General features: G+C 34.8%; 1 protein-coding gene across 1 annotated transcript in view; it reads left to right on the top strand.

Annotated features, from left to right (window-relative positions):
- Positions 1-22,921, top strand: part of IL1RAPL2 (interleukin 1 receptor accessory protein like 2) — a 1,186,660-nt gene that overhangs the window by 1,137,218 nt on the left and 26,521 nt on the right. The window contains exon 8 of the mRNA XM_011380985.2: positions 10,346-10,491. Within this exon, the coding sequence (XP_011379287.1) occupies positions 10,346-10,491 (146 nt within the window). The remainder of the gene's footprint in view (positions 1-10,345; positions 10,492-22,921) is intronic.

Raw genomic sequence — 22,921 nt, 5'->3', positions numbered from 1 at the left:
TTTACTACTAAGTAGTATTCTATTATATGAATAGAGACAACTTGGTTATTCATTCATTGGATTGATTCCATCCAATCAGAACTGTACAATTTGGACACCTCATTTACATAAAAAGAACCTAATTGGGAACCTGGGCAGAAACTTTCACTATGAAAGACAGCCTCCTCTTTGTCTTGAGGGGACACAATTTAAGTTGCTACCTGGATCTGTGTCTCCTGGGCTGCAGCAACTTTTTCTCAAATAAGTGCTTATTATTTTTTATTAAAGTCTAAAATTAAATTTAGTTTACACACATAAGTTGCTATGAACATTTATGTATGCATCTTTGTATATGTTTCCTTTTTTCTGTGGTAACAAGCTAGACATGGAGAGGCTGAATTATATAACAGGTATACATTTAACTTTTTTAGTTCTTTTTTTAATACAAATTTTATTGTTTAGAATAATTTCAGATTTACTGAAAAACTGTGAAGACAGTGTCTTAGTTGGCTCGGACTGCTATAACAAAAATTCGATAATCTAAGTGGCTTAAACAACACATATTTATTTCTCATGTTCTAGATATTGGGAAGTCTAAGATCAAAGCACCAGCAGATTCAGTGTCTGATAAGGGCCCACATCTTTGTTCATAGATGGCTGTCTTCTCACTGTGCCCTCACATGTCCTCACATTGCAGAAAAGGCAGAGCTCTTTGGAATCTCTTTTACAAGGGCACTAATTCCATTCATTATGCTCCACTCTCATGACCTAATCACCCAAAGCCCCACTCTCTAATGCCATCACATTAGGAGTTAGAATTTCAACATACGTATTGGAGGAGGGACAAACATTCAGTTCATAGCAGATAGTATAGAGTGTCCTACATACCCCATACCCAACGTTCCATTTTGTTAATATCTAAAGTTGCTATAGTACAATTGTTACAATTAATGAAACAAAATTGATATATTATTACTAACTAAAATCCATACTTTATTCAGATTCCTTTAGTTTTTACCCATCGTCCTTTTTCTTCTCCGAGATTATTTAACTTCCTAAGTATCTGACAAACTGTGTTCCAAAGTGGTATACCATTTAGAAAACAAAAGTTAGGCAGTGCTGCTACTCTGTAGCAGAAATTGATTAACATGTGACAAAACATATGTATGTGAAACAGTTCACTCTAGTTCAAGCTACTATATTAAGAGCCAAATGAGTCAACCAGATAGTAAGTGCTACAAAATGTCATTGTTTATTTGATTTTGTTGCATCTTCTTTCTTTGCCCTACCAATAAAAGAAGATATGTACCTATATTTAATTAAGGAAGATACATACCTATATTTGCAGAGGAGGAAAGTAACCTGAAATTTGCCTTGAAAAATTCACAAAACCCAACTAGTTAATTATAGACACCTTCAGAGAAGTGCAAACTAAGAGGCAAGAATTCCCGGCAAAGATAAAACACACAGTTGGGCATTTTGTAATATTAATTGTGTGTTCTGTGGTAAATTTGGTAGCTCATGTGAGTGAGAGAATTTCTTCAGGCTATGGCCATTTATGCTAACACAGAAGTAATTACTAGATTTTGTCTTCTAGCCTCAAAAGTCAATGTTCTTGAAATTACATGATTTTTACACAGCTTTACAGATTGGAACAAGTCCAGTAGTCTTACTGGAAAAAAATGCTAATCATACCATTAGTTCAACCAAGAGAAGATCTGCAGTCTTTCATAGCCCACACATTTTCTTCAAATAGAACAGTTCTGATGGCAGAATGCTGAAGATGTTATGAGGAGGATTTCTCTCAAAAACATTTCTGGAAACAAAATTTCCTTCTGGATGCATGGCTCTTCCTCGGGGTATTGAATTTGCTTCATATTTTAATTGAATCATAACTCTTGTTTTGTTTACCCATGTCAGAAGTGCACTGCCCAGTAGATCTAAGAAGTAGGGATATAAATAGTTCTCAATCAGTTGGCTTTTGGAGAAGCTGCCACAGAGGCATTAGATCTGGCAGAAGGACTGGCCACACTGCCTAGGTTCTCTGTTTTCTGGGCAGCAGCTTGATCCTAGAAGTATGTGTCACAACTTTTTCACTCTTGATATTGCCCCAGAGGAAGAGTTCTTTGAAAAAAATCTACATAGAGAAAGAGCTTGAATATTTACCAAAAGCTTGATAAAATGATGTCACTTGGACTACAGCAAGTACAACCTCTGTATTCAGCAGTTCACCTGAAGCTTGGCTGACATATTTGATCAAATCCTGACTAGGGTTTGGGAATACTCATTTGTTTGCTCTCTGCATTGCTTTAACCACCTTGGCTCCTTGCCATCTCCCAACTTGCATTTTATTGCCAAAGCCCTCAGGCTCTACTCTTGGCAAATTCTCCTTTATTTCCTTTTAGGCAGAATTGTAGCTCTCTTAAGTCTCTGATGTTGTTAAGAGACTGAGCCCTAAGGAAATCTGAACCCAAATGTAGTACCTAATCACAGCTGCTAGCCCATCTCATACAATTTCATCACAGTGTTTCCTCTGACCCTAGAAGATGTCATCTGTAGGGATGTTAAGGGAATTTTGTGTGTACAGTAGCCTAAGCTATGATTGTGCAAGTTTGGTTATTTTTATCTATAATTTTAAAGTCATTACAGCAAACTGCTCTTTATAAGGTCTACCTTGTCTATTCAGAGAAGTCAAACAATTATTTGGAAGAGACCCAGCAGAAACCATCATTAGGGGAGAACTTCCTAATTTCTGACCCTCCGTTAAAACTTAATGGCAACATCTTGCAAAATGGGATAAAAGAGTTCATGAAAGTGATAGCCTTTGATTATAAGCATTCTAGAAAAGCCAACCCAGTCACACACCTTTACAGAACTTTCTCTTAATTAATCTTACCAGAAGCTTGAGAATTAAAAATACATAATTTGCTAGTGAGTATTCCACAGTGCTGATAAAGAATGCTAGAGAAATTGAACCAGTTCTATTAAACAAGAAATAGTAATCTTTAAGCTTGCCTGCAGGGTTATGAACTTCATCTGATTGTGGAAGGAAACTGCATAAATTTCAATGCAATTGCTTTGCCCCAATGGAGAGTAACTTTCAGATTATAAATCTCACTTTTCAAATCTCCTTATCAATATATAATGTTTTTTTTCTTAAACAATATCATAAAACAACTTACCAAGTATTTTATAATTCTTGACCTGAAAAACATATTAAATTTATCTTAAGATTTTTCAGACAAACTTCTTAAAATGCAAATAATTTCATTTATTTTCAATTCCTGAAAAGCCACAAGTTGAATATGGGCTTTGTTTTTTGTTTTGGCTTCTTAATTCCTGTTTCCATCACTTTGTGCCCTTCTGTTTCCATCCCTTTAACTTGACACCCTCTCCTTGAATGAATGAAATGCTCTTAACAAAGAAGGGAATATGATATAGATATGAAAATTTTTATTTTTGAAATAAGATGAGTCAATCTTAAAGAACCCAAATAACTTTTTAATAACTCCTCAATTAAAAAAAAATATTTGAAGCTATGAATATGTAGTTTGTTCCCAAAGCATAGAGGAAACAACTGAAGTTCCAGGTAGCCTGAAGCAAAATGATAGGCTCTGTTTTGGCAACTTCCCACCACACATTTTTTAGTTCTTTAAAGCACCCACCTGCTTTGACCTTCCCCAAATTGAGCGCGCATGTGCGCGCGCGCGCGCGCGCGCGCGCACACACACACACACACACACACACACACACACACGTGTCTTCTTTTCCCCACTCTCAAATCCTCCTACTGGAAAAAGAAAAACTGATCAATCATTTTGCCTTTGATTTAAATAAGTTTCAAGCCTTATCATACTTATTTGTGAATGTGGATTTGTAGGTCATAAGAAGGCTTCATTGAAAAGTAAACTTTATAAGCAGAATAGTTTTATCTAGGGACAGTGTTAATTGCCATGTATCTGAAGGACAATTTTTGGAGAAGTGGTGACTCTACTACTCACAGTTCCACTTCCACATTGGGTCTTAACCTTGACCTACGCATAAACTATTTAAAACCTACCTAACATATATTTGTTATCTCTTTTCATTTATTGAAAAGACTCTAGATGACCAATCTCAAATGTGGTCCCTGATATAAGCTGCTCTAGACTGGAATTTATAGTAAGTAAATAATAATAATTTCTTTTCATGTTTTTATACTACACAGTAGATTGCAAAGATATTTGTGCATCCTAAATTACGTTGAGATTTTCATGATAGCCATCTGAGATAAATAGTATCAGATTATTTTACATATTTAAAAAAAACTGAGGTTTAGAGACAGAGAAAGAGCTGTCCTTGTGCAGTTAGTTCAGAGTTGCAGAAAAGCTAGATTAAATTCATCAAAATACAACTAGCAATGATCATCAATTTCTGAAAATGTTTTATTATACTCCATACATGGGAGGTAAAGAATCAAAATAAGCCTGGGACTGAAAAAATGGAAATTAGTTTGGACTGAGAATAAGTAGCCTTGCCTGGGAGAACAGACAGGTAAAACCAGCTATAAAGTTAGTAGAAAACACTGTTTCTCCCAAGATTATATAGCATTTGTAAAAAGCCCTAATGACCCTGCCTCCTTTGAGTGACTACTGCTTTCTTACTAGTGACACTGCATACCTACTTTGCTATTTTCATACATTGCTGAGAATTCTTAATTGCTGAGCCACCCTCTGCTCACAACAGTACCCAACCCATAGTCAATCCTCCTTCCAATCCCGCCTTAAAATTTCCAACCAATTTGGAATTTATCAAGGCTTACTAGACTTTCCTCAGAATTTTTCAGTGGAAAACCAAACAGTGCAAAAGATGCTTTCGTCCTTCAATCAAGGAACAATCCATAGTGTCTCTGGAGTGTCCCATCTTCAATACATTCAGGCAAGAAATCTGATTTTGTCAGACTACAGGTTTGATCCTGGTCTTTGACTATTAGGTTTTAATAGGCATAAGAAAAAAGCAAATGACACAGAAGAGAAGAGAAGAGAAGAGAAGAGAAGAGAAGAGAAGAGAAGAGAAGAGAAGAGAAGAGAAGAGAAGAGAAGAGAAAAAATGATTGTTTAAGAGTTTTTTAAAACATATATCTCCTGTTACTGATATTCTCAATCATCATTCCTAGACAATGATTACTCATACTCAGAATAATGACCCAGAGACTGTGCAAGATACCTAGACATCAAAGGAGGACCCAATTTATTTTAGAACCAATTAAAATGAATGGAAATTGGAATTAGACATTTTATTTTATGTGAGAGGTAACCAAATCTCTTTCCTTTATTTAATGCTGAATTTAATTTTTTCAGCTTTATTGAGCTGTGATTCACAAATAAAAGTTGCATATATTTATGGGAGACAACGTGATGTTTGGTATATATATGTCAAATCATTGTAAAATGATTACCACAATCACGCTAATTAACACGTCCATCACCACATGTAGTTACCATTTTTTGTGTGTGGATGTTGAGAACATTTGAGATTTACTCTCCTAGCAAATTTAAAGTATGAAGTATAATATCATTAACTATAGTTACCATGCTATATATTAGGTCTTCAGAACTTATTCATCTTATAACTGAAAGTTTGTACCCTTTGACCACCATCTCCCTATTTTTTCCACCTTCCAGTTCCTGGTAACCATCATTCTACTCTCTGTTACTATGAGTTTGGCTTTTCTTAGATCCTATATATAAGTGATATCATACAGTATTTTCCATTATCTAACTTATTTCACTTAGCACAATATTCTCCAGGGTCCCCTATGTTGTTGCAAATGACAAGATGTCCTTCTCTTGTAAGGCTGAATAATAAATATTCCATTGTATACATAAACTACATTTTCTTTATCCATTCATCTGGTCATTCATTTAAGTCATTTCTTGGCTATTATGAATAATGCTAAAATGAACATGAGAGTGCAAATATCTATTCAAAATCTTGATTTTATTTCCTTTAGATATATACCCAGAAGTGGGATTGCTGGATAATATGGTCATTTTATTTTTAATTTTTTGAGGAACCTCCACACTGTTTTCCACAGTAGCTGTACCAATTTACATTCCCACCTACAGTGTAGAGTAGTTCCTTTTCTCCACATCCTGGCCAACAATTCTTAACTTTTTGTTTGTTTGTTTCTGACAAGCCATTCTAACAGGTGTGAGATGATATCTCATGTGGTTTTTACTTTCATATCCCAGAGGATAGTGCAGTTGAGCACCTTTTCATATAGCTGTTGGCCATTTGTATGTCTTCTTTGAAGAAATGTCTATTCAGACCCCTTACTCATTTTTAAATTGGGTTACTTGTTTAGTTTAGTTTAGTATTTGTTTTGAGTGGTAAGAGTTCTGTATATATTTTGGATATTAACCTTGTATCAGATATATGGTTTGCAAATATTCTCTCCCATTCCGTAGGTTACCTTTTCACTCTATTTTTTAATTGATATATAATTAACATACATTATAATAGTTTCAGATGTATAACATAATGATTAATATTTCTATATATTGTGAAATGGTCATCGCAGTAGGTCTAGTTAACATCCCTCACCAAACATAGCTACAGATTTTTTTCTTGTGTGAGAACTTTTAAGATTTACTCTCTTAGAAGCTTTCAAATATGCAATACAGTATTATTAACTATAGTCACCATACTGTACATTGCATCCCCATGATTTATTGACTCCCTTTACCTATTTTGCCTATCTCTCACCCCCGCCTCTATCAAACACCAATTTATTCTCTGTATCTATGAGTTTGTTTTTTGTTTGCTTGTTTCTTTGTTTAGATTTTACATATAAGTGAGAGCATATGATATTTATCTTTCTCTGTTTGACTTTACAAATTTTTAAGTTTGATGCCATTTTACTTGTCTTTTTTCTTGCTTTTGTTGACTGTGCTTTTGGTATCATATGCAAACTATATATATATAATTGTCCGGACCAATGTCGAGAAGATTTTCTCTGTTTTCTTCTGGGCTAGAATTGAATATTTCCCTTCCCTCAGGTAGGCTAGGTTTGGTAAAACCCAAGTCTTTTAGGCTCTGGTAAAAGAGTTTTCCTTAAGGGCAGGCCTTTGTTAAGTAGAACAGAGTGTGCTGGGATCATTTCATGTTAGTTACTTTTCCTCTTCCCTTGCCAGAAGCATAAGAGAACCTTTCTCTGATATTCACCCCAAGGCACAGGGAGCAAAACCGAGAAAAGTGTGGGGCATCTTTAAGATTAGATCCCATGGAGCTTTTAACTCTCAAGTTAGTCTACACTGGGTCTGCATTGACTCATCGATTGCAATTTAAGTGTTTCTACTGGTACTGGCTACAGCTCCTAGGTTTTTGCTCCAGCACAGTGTGATTCTCAGTACTTCCTTCTGTATCAAGTTTTGGGAACAGGAGTTTGTTCCCTGTGACCTCAATTGTCTGATGGATCTAAGAAGAGTTGATTTTTCATTTTGTTCAGTTTTTTACTTGTTGTAAGGATGAGCGACAACTTCCAAACCTTTTCTAGTGTTACTCTTAATAATAAATAGGTCTTAACTAAATAAAACTTTTGAAGGTAGTGATTTGTCACCTGAATTTATTATGTTTTTAATTTGCTAGTGTTCACTTTCACATATAACTTGCCTTCAATGTTAATCCTTGGAATTAGGTATTTCTGAAGTCATTTGAAGCATATTCCAGATCCCCTCATTTGTATCCTCCACTCCAAAACCAGCCTCTTTAGTATCTCTCTTTCATACATGCTGTAAAACCTGCTTCTATCTTCCCTCCTAGAAAACTCTCCCTTTTTCATTTTGTTTAGGTAGAGTCTTGTCATATCTTTCCCAGCTAATTTAGCCAAAAATTCTCTCCTTTTTTTTTGAAATCTCATTGCAATCATGAGTATATCACTCTGCTTTACTTCATTTTGTCTATAATTATTTTCAACTCTGTAGATCCTGTCTCCTTGTTAAGTTTTAATGCTTACTGGGAGCAGGGATCTGGTCTTTTAATGTTTATGTTTCTCTTATACCAAATATCTAGCCCAGAACTAGGCACTTATGAGAGGATTGACAAAGAATCATTGATATATTGTTATATGTCAGTATTTGCTAGGAAATTGTAACTGCCCTTCAGAGCGATGTGTAGACATAAACAACAACTTGCTCTTTAACTCCAAAATTACAAGCCACCTCTAGATTTTCAAAAGCTGATAATTAAGACACCTCATACATATTAATAGACAGATGAAGGATCATTTTTGAAATCCAATCTCCAGATTCTTCTTGTAGTCCATGAAGAGCTGTTTTTGGAAACTGCATTAGAAGTTAAGAGGCAGGGGTTTGGTACAGGATCAGCTTTCTGCTTCATGCCTAGCAGAGGCTGTGGCTGCTCTACATATGAAGCTTTAAATCAGACTTAATATGTGGTACCTAAATCAGCTTCTGCACCATAGGAGGTTCTTCTATAACAGGTTTCCAGGACTTAAAAAATTAAGTGTAGTTGGGATTTACCCATAGCAGGGAAAAATGAGAGTACGATTCAACATAAACTATGAAGACAGTAAATTTCCATTTTTCCCCTTTATTAGATATATACTGGGAGAGGAAAAAGAGAGGAAAATAACTTTATCCAGGAAGAAATATTTAATAGAAACACTACTAGTAAAATGTGGTTAAGAAAATTCTTATACTTGTCTGGTTCAGTGATGACACATAAATATAAAGGGCAGAAGGAAACTTAAGATGTCAGTATCATCTACACTCAGATATATTATTGGGAGGGAACAGAAACAAGGTTAATTTTAAAAGCATATATATTTGGAATATAATCTCGGTTTCAGATTTCATACGAGAGATTCTCAGATTCTAGGAACTCTCTTCCACCAACCCAAGTTTAAGACCTTCTTTCTCTCAAAGGAGAGCCAGAAGAGATTAACCCAAGCCCATTTTAAGTATCAGTAAATGTAAATGCAAATATTTTTGGAGGAGCCAAACTGTAAACAATCTACCTTTAGATAATGAAATGTTGATATTTAATAACATTCCTTTGCCTGTGCTTAGTGATATTTATATTTTAAATCACTTTAACCCATTTTACCTTCACAAGAAAGTTAAGGTAAATATGGTACGTATTTTTACCAATTTAAAGAAGAGTTAAATTAAGGTGCCACTGAGTTAATGACTTTATAAGGATTCAGCTTGAGCTTGTAAGTGGGAAGTCTGTACTTAGGAAACAGTTTTTTCTGAGCACAGTTGTATTTTCCAACTTTATGCTAAATGCCAGTAAATCAGAGGGTTCTTCTCTGTATTCATAACTAGGTGTCAAAAAAATGAGAATTACTTCCATGCCCCACTTTTACATTTTGCGAATACGTCTATTTAAGAACCTCATCCAATAACTTAAAGGTAGGATTGCCATTATTGATTAAAACTCGTTATTGCTCTCTTTTTAGTCAAAAGCAGGACAAAACAGAAAAGTCAGTAGGGTACGCACTTTCACTTAGGCAGATGGTTATCGTTGAGTGTATAATTCACCAAAGAAATGGGACCCACACTCCTCAGGAAGTATTTCTGGAAACTCAACTCCTCTGTGAAGAACACCTGTTCCTGGTTATTCAAGGCCTTTGAAACTTCACTTGAGAAAGCAAAAAGCAAGACTATGAGAAAATGTAACATAGGGCAGGGTTTATCCTATGACAGAGGGAAGGAGAAAAGCAAACGTGGAGCAGTGTCTGAAGAAAGGAGGACCATGGTGGGGGGCTAGCACCACTGAGAAGATAGGGCACAGGGAACACACCTGCATTGGACAAAAGGCAGGAGAAAAGTAGAGAAGAGGGTTCTCACTGATATTTGGGCCACTAACACCCTCAATTTGCTTATCATAAAGCAACTATTTTCAAGGCTCCTTTCTTTACCCTTTCAAAACCTGCTGTCAAATCTCTAACCTCTAACACAAATCCAACATTCCTACAGATTTTTTTCTTCAAAAACCCAATTAATTTTTATTTGATTTTAGTGCAGAAATTCAAATTGTTTTCATAAGCTAGGCTTAAAATGTGGAGCCCAATGTTGCTTCTTTTTTCACACAAATTATCTTGGCTTCATTTATCAAAGCCTAGTGGCATGATAACATTTCTTTTTGCTGAGTGAATTTCTCAATTCTTTCCTTTCACATCGGATCTTCACATCAAGAGCCATCTTTTGTTTTTCTTGCTGAAGGTTCTGCACATAACCCAGTCAGGACTTTCCATACCCATTGGAGACCAGTGCAAGCTTTGCAAGGATCTGCAATCTTTGCATGGCTGTTCTCTCCCCAAATCAGACCAGTTCAGCCAAGAATACTGTCTTTATTTCAGGCTCCTCAAAGAGCATCTTGGAGAAAAAGAAGTTGAGTTGGCACTCATCTTTGATTCAGTGGTGGAGGCTGACCTGGCAAATTATACCTGCCATGTGGAAAACCGAAATGGACGGAAACATGCCAGCGTTCTTCTGCGTAAAAAGGGTATTTGTTTTTATAACTACGAGTATGGTTTGTTTAGCTACCAAGTAACTATTGAAGTTAGATATGTTTCCTGGTCTTATGTTATCACTTAGTGTAAACTTTTATTAAACATTGTCTTTTTAAGGAAAAAATATCTCTCTTGCAGTGGATATTAGTTTAAAATGCCTATGATCTTTTATAACATTATGAAGTGGTAAATGAAATATTATGTGTTAAATCCAGTAAGATAAAATGTGCTTTGGTTGTAACTGTTATGTAATATTTGATAGGTCATGATTTTCTCTACATTTCACCTTCACCTTATATTGCTTAAATGAAATACTAGGGATTTTATTATTGCATGAGAAATAAAGTCACTTTTTTTTATTCTCTGACTAAAATATAAAGAAAAATAATGAATAGGATCATATCATATTCTTATAATTATTATAATAAAAATTATAAGCAATACTTCATGGTATCACCTGGTATTAACAGGCCTTTAGCAGGTGTATATATTTTTAAATAAGTTGGCACTCATGGAGATCTATCTCAAGAGTAGATTTCAGGTGGGGTGGAAATTGTATTAATGGGCAAAGAAATTGTAAACTTACAGATAAAGGAGATAAACTCAGATATAGGGACAACAACTCTAGCAGCTGGAGCAGTTTCTGAGACTGGCTCTTACTCTGCCACAACTCTTGATTACTATAAAAGGCTGAATACTTTCTGCATGTGTGCATCTGAAAAAGGTTTTGCAAATGTAACAGGACAAATTTTCTCAATCAGTGTTTTTGTTGTCTAGGCTATAGAGCAATAGAACAGTTTCAAGCAGCGAGGTTACTAGTTGTACTTCCTAGCCAGGATGGAATTTTTATTTTACAACCAGCTCTAATACTCAACTTTGACCAGTAGCTCTAGTAAAAGCAAGGAAATGTCATTCTGAGAATAGTGCTTTTATCTCTCTAACATCATTTCTTACTCTGTTGGACTTGATTCTATCTTAAAATAATGGCGGGTTTAAATATAAAATAGTCTAATATGGAAAGTGAAGTCAGCAGACTCTGGTTCACAAGATCCTAGTTCAGCCACTGACTCAGCTCACTGGTTCATTGGGACTAACTTGTCTGATCAGACATTCTGAAACTCAGTTTCCTCATCTGTAAAATAGGGGTAATAATATCTAACTTGTAGAGTCACTTTGAGATTAAAATGGCAATGATATGTTGTGAAATATACCATGTTCAAATAGGATTTGTTATTTTACAGAACTTGGATAATTTCTCCTGTGCACTAGGCAACCACTTAGTCCATCTATATGAAGGGCAGACATTGATCATGTCCAGACACCTTGCAGCAAGGGTCACTTTGTTCCTGTCCATCTCTGTATCCACGGCAACTTGGGCAGTATCTGGCCACTAATAGGTAATTAGAATCCATTGTGCTAGATACTGGGGAATTGAGTGCTGAATAAGATATAGATCCCCAAGACTGTGTGAGGCTTACAGTCTTCAGGGCAGTGAGTATGCAAAAAAGATAAAAATTAAACAAAAAATTCACCAAAGATACATAAGGTTACAATTAAAAACCTGCTTTGAAGAAAAATAATAAGACTCCTATCATTCAGGCAGTAGAGATAGAAATAGTTAAATTTAAGGTTCAAAATAAATCTATTTCTCTTTAATGAGTAAAGCTACCAGTAGCGGCCCTTAAAATTTCTAATAATCTGACACTAGAAACTAAGGCATACTGTAAAACTGCCACCTCTCATGGCTTCTACAAGGAAATTATCAAAATCATGAATATCTGAGGATATATTAATTCTCATCTTCCTGATCTCTAAATATTAATGTTCCCCAGGGTTCAGGCCCCCTCTTCTCACTCACTTTATAGATGACTTCATTTCATGTCAAGGTTTGCTTGACATTTATTTATTAATTGACAACTCCAAAATTTATATCTCTAGCCCACCTAAACTCCAGAATTGTATACCTAACTGCCTATTCAACAACTATACAAAAACTCCACTAATAGACATATCAAATTTCACTTGTTCCAAATAGGATTCCTAATCTCTTCTCCCTATAAACCTGATACTCCAATTTCCTTCTCCATCCTATCACCATCTTTCCAACTGCTTAGTCCAAAATTCTTGAAGTCATCCTTGACATTTTTCTCTACTCACCAGACTCCTACCTCTTTCCCCATCTTCACTGCTGCCACCCTAGCTTGAGCCACCAGCATCAACTGCCTGGTTCACTGTAATAGCCTTCTAACTAGTCTCCCTGCTTCCCCTTTGTGTCCTTACAGTCTATTATCAGAGTAGCCCAGATGATCCTTTCATATATAAGTCAGATCATGTATTCTTCTGATCAGAACCCTCCAATTACAGAACGCTCATTGAATGAAACCCTCACTTAGAATGAAATCCCAAATCATTGCCATGGTCTAGAAGGCTTGACATAATCTATTATCATTTCTGGTTTCATTTTCTACCATAATCTGCCTCGAACATCACACACACTAGCTTCCCTTCAATTTTTCATACTCACTAAGCACAGTCCTAGCTCATGGTCTTTTCACTTGTTATTTCCTCTGCCTGGAATACTATTTTCCAAGATGTCCCTATGACTCATTTCCACCTTTTATATAAGTATCTACTAAAATATTGCCTACTTTTTAGGCTTTCCTGGACACTCCTATGTAAAATAATATTACCCTTCACTTTCTTTTAAAAAAAAATAACATTACTGGGTAAAATTGACAAATAAAATTGTAAAGAAAATTTATATCCTTTTGCCAACCTCTCCCTATTTCCTTACCCACTGCCCAGCACCTGAAAACGACTTTTCTACTTTCTGTTTACATGCCTTAAACTTTTTTTGGTTTAGATTCCACATATAAATGCTATAATTCAGTATAGTCTTTATCTCATTCTCTTTGGCTTATTTCACTTAGCACAATGCCTTTCAGGTTCCTCAATATTATAGCAAATAACAGAATGTCCTTCTTTTTTCAGGCTCAAATATATATTTCATACTTTTTTGATCCACTCATTTATTGATGAACTACTCATCACATTTTCTTTTCCCTCCGACTTGGGTCTATTTCTGTTTTTGGTGGTCATTACTATTTGATATCACATTACATGTTTGTTTGCTTCTTGTTTTTTCTCCTGTACTGGAATGTAAACTCCATGAGAACAGGGACTTTTCCTGCCTCATTTGTTGCTGTATTCCTAGTGCATAGAACATAGTAAGTGCCCAAAATATTTGTTGGGTGAAAATGCTCCTCCTAGAAGACTCGCACAATTGGGTGTTGGATGGATAACAGGGACTAATAGAGATGATCTGTGATTTTATCTTAATTACTATTTCTCCTGGGTATCTAAATGCATTTCTTTTTTCAAAGATATTCACTTTACGTATTGGGGGTTGAAAACTCACTGACCTCAGTGGCCAGGCAGATATTGAGTTTTTTAAATAAGAGGGATGGATATTAGAAATAACAAAAAAAAAAAAAACAAGCTATAGAAAATATGCCTTACTTTATAAAGGAAGTCACTACTCTTTTCTAGAAGATTAATGCTATACTTCTCAGAATGTGAAACCAGGGATATGAGGACTTCGAAGTTTTCAAGAGAAGTTGAAAGACTGGATATGAAATCATTTGACTCCCACAATGTAAAAATCCAGGAACAGATGGCTTCACTAATGAATTCTACCAAACCTTCAAAGATGATTTTATACCTATTCTTCTCGAACTCTTCCAAAAAATTGAAGAAGAGATAATACTTTCTAAATCATTTTATGAAGCCAACATTACCCTGATACCAAAACTCGGTAAAGCTGACACACACATAAAAAAAAAAACTACAGACAAATATCTTTGATGAATACTGATGTAAAAATCTAAAACAAAATACTAGCAAATAGAATACAACAATACTTTAAAAAGATTACACATCACAATCGAGTGGGGTTTATTCCAGGGGCACAAGGATGGTTCAACATATACAAATTGATTAATACAATACACCACATAAACAAAATAAAGGATAAAAATCATACGATCATATCAATAGATGCAGAAAAAGCATTTGACAACACACAGCATCCATTTATGATTAAATCTCTTAATAAAATGGGTATGGAAAGAAAGCACCTCAACATAATAAAGGCCATATAAGATAAGCCCTCAACCGATATGATATTTAACAGTGACAAACTAACAGCCTTCTCTCTAAGACCAGGAACAAGACAAAGTTATTTGCTCTTACGACTCTTATTCAATATAGTGTTAGAAGTCCTAGCTAGAGCAATAGGGCAAGAGAGAGAAATAAAAAGCATCTAAATTGGGAATGAGAAAGTCAAATTATCACTTTTTGCAGATGACATAATTTTCTATAGAAAACCCTAAAGATTACACCAAAAGAACTATTAGAAACAATAAAAAATCTAATAAATTTGCTAGATACAAAATCAATGTATAAAAATTCATAATGTTTCTGTATGCTAAAAATAAAATTCCAGAAAAATAAATAAAAGAAAACAATTCCTTTTGTAATTGAAACAAAAACGATAAAATACCTAGGAATAAACTTAAAGAAGCATTAACATGCTTCTTTAAATAAGAAAACTATATGACATTACACTGAAAACTATATGACATTATTAAAAGAAATCGAAGAAGACATAAGGAAATGGAAAGATATTTTGTGTTCATGGATCAGAAGAATGAACATAGTTAAAATGGCCTTATATCCAAAGCATTATACAGATTTAATACAACACTCCCATCAAACCCAATGTTATCTTTTAAAGAAATAGAACAAAAAGTTATCAGATTGGTATGGAATCACAAAAGACCCTGAATATCTGAAGCAATCCTTTAAAAAAAAAAAAAGACCTGAACTAACACACTGCCTGACCTCAAATTATACTACTAAGTGACAATAATCAAAACAGTATGTTACTGGCAGAAAAACAGACACAAAGATCATTGTACAAAATTGAGATCCCAGAAATAAGCCCACTATATATGGGCAAATAATTTTCAACAAAAGAGGCACAAATATACAGTGGAGAAAAGAAACCCTCTTCAATAAATTATGCTGGGAGAATTGGAAAGCCACATAAAAAAGAATGAAACTAGACTGCTGTCACCAAATTTAACTCAAAATGGATCAAAAACCTGAATATAAGACATGAAACAATAAATTGCATAGAAGGAAACATAGACTCATGGACATTGGATTTAGAGAGGATTTTATTAATTTAACCTGAAAGGCAAGGGAAATAAAAGCAAAAATAAATGAATGGGACTATGTCAAACTAAAAAGCTTCTGCACAAAAAAAGAAACCATCAACAAGACAAAGAGGCTACCAACTGAATGGGAGAAGATATTTGCAAATAACGCCTCTGATAAGTGACTAATATCCAAAATATATAAAGAACTCATACAACTCAAAAACAAACAAACAAAAACAATCCAATTAAAAAATGAGCAGAGGACCTGAATGGACAATTGTCTCACAAAGTCATACCAATGGCAAACAGACATATGAAAAGATGCTCAATTTCACTAGCTCTTAGGGAAATGCAAATCAAAACCACAATGAGATACCATCTCACACCTGTTAGAATGGCTGTCGTCCACAGGAATAGTAATAACGAGTGTTGGAGAGGGTGTGGGGGAAAAGGAGCCCTCATACACTGCTGCTGGAGATGCAAATTGGTACAACTACTGTGGAAAACAGTATGGAGTTTCCTCAAAAAATAAAGAATGGAGTTACCACATGACCCAGCAATCCCTCTTCTGGGTATCTACCCCCAAAATTTGAAAACATTTATCTGGAAAGATATATGCACCCCAATGTTCATTGCAATATTATTCACAGTGGCCGAGACATGGAAACAACTGAAATGCCTTCCAATAGATGATTGGCTAAAGAAGCTGTGGTACATATATACAATGGAATATTACTCGGCCATAACAAGAGATGCAATACTGCCATTTGCAGCAACATGGATGGGCCTTGAGATAAATATGTAAAGTGAAATAAGTCAGACAGAAAAAGTTGAGAAACATATGATTTCATTCATATATGAAATACAAGATGGAAAGCAACAGACAAACAAGAAAAACAAAGAGATTCATGGACAGGGACAATAGTTTAGTGGTTACCAGAGGAAAAAGGAGGAATAGTGGAGGTAGATAAGTATAAAAGGGGTCAAATATATGGTGACAGAATGAAATTAAACTTAGGGTTGTGAACATATAAGGCAATATATATATATATATTGCATTGTGTATATATATATATATGATGTATAATATATAATACATCACATATATATGATGTATATATATGTGTATATATATATGCATATATATGTATATATAATACATATGATGTGTATATATATGTATATATATAATACATCATATATATGATATATTATTGAATTATACACTTGAAACTTTAAATTACGTTTATTGGGGTAACATTGATTAATACAATTATATGATTTTCAGGTGTACATTATAATTTGACATCAGTATATTCTATTGTGTGTTTACCACCTAAAGTCCAGTTTTCTTCAGCTACCCTATATTTGATACCCTTTACCCACTTCATCCTCTCCATACTCCCCTATATTTGATACCCTTTACCCCGACTACCTCCCCGCTCCTCCACTACCCCCTAACCTCTGGTAACCACTATTTTGTAGTCCATGTCCAGAGTTTCTGTTTGTTTGTCCTGTTCATTTGTTGCTTTTAGGTTTATAACCACATATAAGTGATATCATGTGATTTTCAACTTTTTCTGTCTGGCTTATTTCGCTTAACATGATTGCCTCGAGGTCCATCCATATTGTCACAAATTGCAGTATTTCATCTCTTCTTAGGGCTGAGTAATATTCCATTGCATATATGTACCACAGCATCTTTAGCACATCATCTATTGAAAGGCATTTCAGTTGTTCCAATGTCCTGGCCACTGTGAATAATGCTGCTATAAACATCAGTGTGCAAATATATTTTTGGATATGGGTTTTCAAGTCTTTGGAGTAAATACCCAGTAGAGGGATTGCTGGATCATATGGTAGGTCAATTCTTAGTTTTTTGAGGAACCTCCATACTGTTTTCCATAGTGCCTATACCCATTTGCAGTCCATACCAGTAGTGTATGAGGGTTCCTATTACTCCACATCCTCTCCAGCATTTGTTATTACTTGTCCTGTTGATTATGGCCATTCTTACAGGTGTGAGATTGTATCTCATTGCGGTTTTGATTAGCATTTCCCTAATAGTTAGAGATGTTGAGCATCTATTCATATATTTGTTGGCCATTTGTATGTCCTCTAGGGAGAAGTATCTGTTCAGGTCCTCTGTCCATTTTTTGATTGGACCATTTGTTTTGTTGTTGTTCTTATTAACTTGTATATGTTTTGGATATTAGGCCCTTATCGGAGGCGTTGCTTGCAAATATATTTTCCTATTCAGATGGTTATCTGTTTACCTTGCTGACAATTTCTTTTGTTGAGCAGAAGCTTTGTAGTTTGATGTAGTCCATTCATTTATTTTAGCTTTAACTTCCCTTGCTTTTGAGATAAAATTCATAAAATCCTCTTTAAGTCCAAGGTCCATGAGTTTAATTCCTCTATTTTCTTCTATGCATTTTGTTGTTTCATGTCTTATATTCAGGTCCTTAATCCATTTTGAGTTAATTTCAATGTGTTGTGATAGACAACAGTCTACTTTAACTTTTTTTTTTATTTTTTGCAGGTGGCTTTCCGGTTCTCTCAGCATCATTTATCGAAGAGGCTTTCCTTTCTCTACTGCATGTTTTTGGCTTTATTGTCAAAAATTATTTGTCCATATAAAAATGGGTTTACTTCTGGACTCTTGATTCTGCTCCACTGTTTTGTGTGTCTGTTTTGCTGTCAATACCATGCCATTTTGATTACTGTCGGTTTGTAGTATAATTTGAAGTCGGGCAGAGTGATGCTTCCAGCTTCGTTCTTTTTTTCCCAGGATGGCTTTGGCAATTCAGAGTTTTTTGTGCTTCTATACAAATCTGATTTTTTTTGTCCTATTTCTTTAAAAAATGACGATGGGATTTTGATGGGCATTGCTTTAATCTGTTTAATGCTTTAGGTAATAAGGTCATTTTAACTATGTTGATTCTTCCAATCTAAGAACATGGAATATCTTTCCATTTCTTTGTCTCTTCTTTGATTTCTTTTAATAGGGTCTTGTAGTTTTCATTATTAGGTCCTTCACATGTTTCGTTAGATTTATTCCTAGGTATTTTATTCTTTTTGTTGCAATTGCAAAAGGAATTATTTTTTCCATTTTTTTTCAGGCACTTCGTTATTAGAGTATAAGAATGCTGTAGATTTTTGAATGTTTATTTTTTATCCAGAAAGTTTACTGTATTTGCTTATTGTTGCTGGTAGTATTCTTGTAGAGACTTTAGGGTTTTCTATATAGAGAATCATGTCATCCACAAATAGTGACAGTTTGACTTCTTCATTTCCTATTTGGTTGCCTTTTATATCTTTCTCCTTTCTCATTGAACTTGCTAGGACTTCCAATATTAAATTGATTAACAGTGGTGATAGTAGAAAGTCTTGCCTTGTTCCTGATCTTAGAGGGAAGGTTTTTAGTTTTTCACCATCCAGTATAATGTTGGTTGAGGGTTTGTCATAGATGGCCTTTATTGTGTTAAGGTATTTTCCTTCTCTACCGATTTTGTTAAGTGTTTTGATCATAAATGGGTGCTGTATCTTGTAGAAGACTTTTTCTACAGCTATTGATATGATCATATGATTCTTATTTTTTAATTTATTTATGTGGTGTATCACATTAATTGATTTGTGTATGTTAAACCACACTTATGCCCCTGGGATGAAGCCCACTTGATTGTGGTATATAATCTTTTTAATATGTTCCTGTATTCAGTTCGCTAGTATCTTATTTAGGATTTTTGCATCTATGTTCATGAGAGATATTGGTTTGTAGTTTTCTTTTTTGTGTTATCTTTGCAAGGTTTTGGTATCAGTGTAATTTTGGCCTCCAAAAATGAGTTCAGAAGTGTTGCCTGCTCTTCTTTATTGGAAGAGTTTGAGGAGAATAGATATTAAATCTTCTTTGAATGTTTGGTAGAATTTACTGCTGAAGCTCTGTGGTCCTGGACTTTTACGTTTTTGGTAGGTTTTTGATGATTGTTTCAATTTCCATACTGCTGATCGGTCTATTTAGATTTTCCAGTTCTTCTTGATTCACTCTAGGAAGGCTGCATTTTTCTAAGTACTGGTCCATTTCTTCTAGGCTATTAAAATTGGTGTTACATGCTTTTTCATAGTATTCTTGCATGATCCTTTGTATTTCTGGTATATCAGTCATAATTTCCCCTCTGTCATTCCTGTTTTTGTTTATTTGTGTCCCTTCTCTTTTTTCTTGAGTGAGTCTAGCCAAGGATTTGTCAATTTTTTTAAACTTCTCATAGAACCAGCTCTTTGTTGCATTTACTTTTTCTATTGTTTTTGTTTTGTTTTGTTTTGTTTTAAATTTCCATTATTTCTACTCTAATTCTGATTATTTCTTTCCTTCTGCTGACTTTAAGATTCATTTGTTCTTTCTTTTCTAGCTTTTTAAGATGAAGTGTTAAGTTGTTTATTTGGGCTCATTCTTGTTTTTGGAGATAGGCTGGTAATGATATGAACTTTCCTCTTATGACTGCTTTTACCGTGTCCCAAAAGTTTTGATTTGTTGTACTATCATTATCATTCGTTTCTATGTATCTCTTGGTCTCTCTTTTTATTTCTTCTCTGACCCAGTTATTCTTCAGTAGCTTGTTGTTTAATCTCCATGTATTTGTAGTTTTTCCTGATTTCATTTTGCAGTTGATCTCTAGTTTCAAAGCATTATGATCAGAGAATATGGTTGCTATAATTTCAACCCTCTTATATTTGTTGAAGCTATCTCCGTATTTCAGTATGTGCACTAGAGAAGAATGTATAAGCAGCTGTTTTGGGATGAAAGGCTCTGTATATGTCAATTACGTCCAGCTGGTCTAATGTGTAATTTAAGGATGTTATTTCCTTATTGATTTTCTGTTTGGATGATCTGTCCATATCCAACAGTAGGGTATTTAGTTCCCCTACTGCGATAGTGTTTTGGTCTGTTTCTCTCTTTAGTTCTGTTAGTAATTGCTTTACATATTTCGGGGCTCCATGATTGGAAGCATAGATATTAATAAGTGTTATATCCTCTTGGTACATGATTCCCTTTATCATTGTGAAGTGTTCCTCAGTATCTTTCTTTCCTTTTTTATTTTGAAGTTTATTTCATCTGATGCTTGTACCACTACTCCCACTTTTCTCTGAATGCCATTTGCTTGAAATATCATTTTCCACTCTTTCACTTTGAGTCTATATTTGTCTTTGGAGCTGTGACGTGTCTCCTAGAGGCAGCATATGGTTGGGTTTTGTTTTTGATCCATTCTGCAACTGTGTGCCTTTTTATTGGTGAGTTCAGTCCATTTACATTTAAGGTGATTATTGAAATATGAGGTCTTCTTATAGCCATTTTATCTTTTGCTTTATGGTATCTTGGCGTTTCCATTGTTTCCTTGTCCTTGTGTTTCTGCTTTCTTTATTTTGGTTGGCTTTTGTGAGTTTTCCCTCTGGTTCTTCTTATTTTACGTTATATACTTCAATTCTGAATCTTCAGTGTGTGGTTACCATTATGAATATGTAAAATATATATATATATACACACTCATCCATTTTCTTCTGCATGTGCCTTATCTCCATTTCTCTTTGCGAATTTGGATCTTTGAATCCTCTCCTCTTCAGTCATTATGGTCGAAATTTCTCCTTACGTATGTTGATCGTTCATTACTAACTTGCTATAACAATTCTCTTCTTTTATTTAAGCATATAATGTCCTGTTCTTAGTAAGGGTTGCACTCCTCTGCTTCTATTTGCCTGATAGTCACTTTATTCCTTATTATGTTTTATTTTTTGTTTTTTGTTTCTGTCATCTTTCTTTTTTTTTAGGTGAGCTGTCACCTTTCAGTATTTCCTGTAGTGCAGGCTTTGTAGTTGAGAATTCCGTCAATTTTTTACATCTGGAACGGTCTTTATTTCTCCTTTATATCTAAAGGAGAGCTTTGCTGTATACATTATTCTTGGCTGGTAGTTCCTTTCACTTAATAGTTTAAATATTTGATTCCATTTCTTTCTGGCTTGTAAGGTCTGTGCTGAGAAGTCCAATGATAATCTAATGGGTTTTGTTTTATAAGTTACCATTTTCTGCTCCCTGGGTGCCCTGAGAATTCTCTTCATTTTTGATTTTTTTTATAATTTTTATACAATGTGTCTTGGTGAAGGCCTTTTTAGGTTGAGATAATTGCATGTTCTGTGACTTCTTGAATTCCAAGTTCCAGCTCATTCCTTAGATTTGGGAAATTCTCCTCAACTATTTGAAAATGCTTTCTAGTCCCTGCTACTTTTTCTAGCCTTTGACAATCCCATTATTCTTATGTTTCCTCTCCTAATGGTATCAGCTAGTTCTTGTATTTCTCTTTCGTTATTTTTCATTATTCAGTTTCTCTCTTCTTCCTTCTGATTTATTTCTAGATTCCTGTCTTTGAGATCACTAATCCTTTCCTCCATTTGGTAGACTCTATTTCCCAAGCTTGCTATTTCATTTTTCAGCTCTTTCATCCAGAAGTTCTATTTGGTTCTTTTTGAGGGTTTCAATCTTTTTACCCTACTCATCTAGTTGTTTTTTCAATTCCTGAAATTGTTGGTATGACTCATTTCGGAGCTCACTGAGTTTTTTTAGAAGTACCATCCTGAATTCTCTGTCATTTAAGTTGCATATTTCTATGTCTGTAAGCTTATTTTCTGGAGATTTTTCTCTTTCTTTCTGTGATGCCTTGTCATCTTGGTTGTTCATGGTGTTTAATGGACTATTACTTTGCCTGGGCATTAATGGAAGTGTTTTCTCCAGAAAGAAGATTTATTATATAAAGGTCTCTCCTTAGCCTGCTGCAAAGAAGGCGCTTTTCTTTTGGTTTCCAGTAGGTGACGTCTAAGTCTCTTGGATCCATGCTTTGTATAGAGCCTTAATAATGCCTTTATATAATGCCTTTATTTTTGTGTAGATATTTAATCATGCTCACTACCCTCAGGTTCAGTCCCTGTCAGTGTTAGCAACAGTTTCAGTAGCATTTGGTCAGATTCCCCTCGAGCTCCACAGCATTTGGTCTCAGAGACATGGGAGGAGGGGCTTTCTGGGTTGGAGGTTCGGGACTACAGCTCAGCCTATGTTTTGCAACCGCAGCCCGTATAAATCAACTGTTTTTTGTTTTGTTTTGTTTTGTTTTTCTGCCGTCCATTCCTCTGCTTTCTGCCCTGATGACTGGGCCCT

The sequence above is a fragment of the Pteropus vampyrus genome, unplaced genomic scaffold (assembly GCF_000151845.1).
Source record: "Pteropus vampyrus isolate Shadow unplaced genomic scaffold, Pvam_2.0 Scaffold419, whole genome shotgun sequence".
NCBI lineage: Eukaryota > Metazoa > Chordata > Mammalia > Chiroptera > Pteropodidae > Pteropus > Pteropus vampyrus.
Note: the sequence above shows the minus strand (reverse complement) of the source record. Positions and strands in the feature narration are given on the sequence as shown.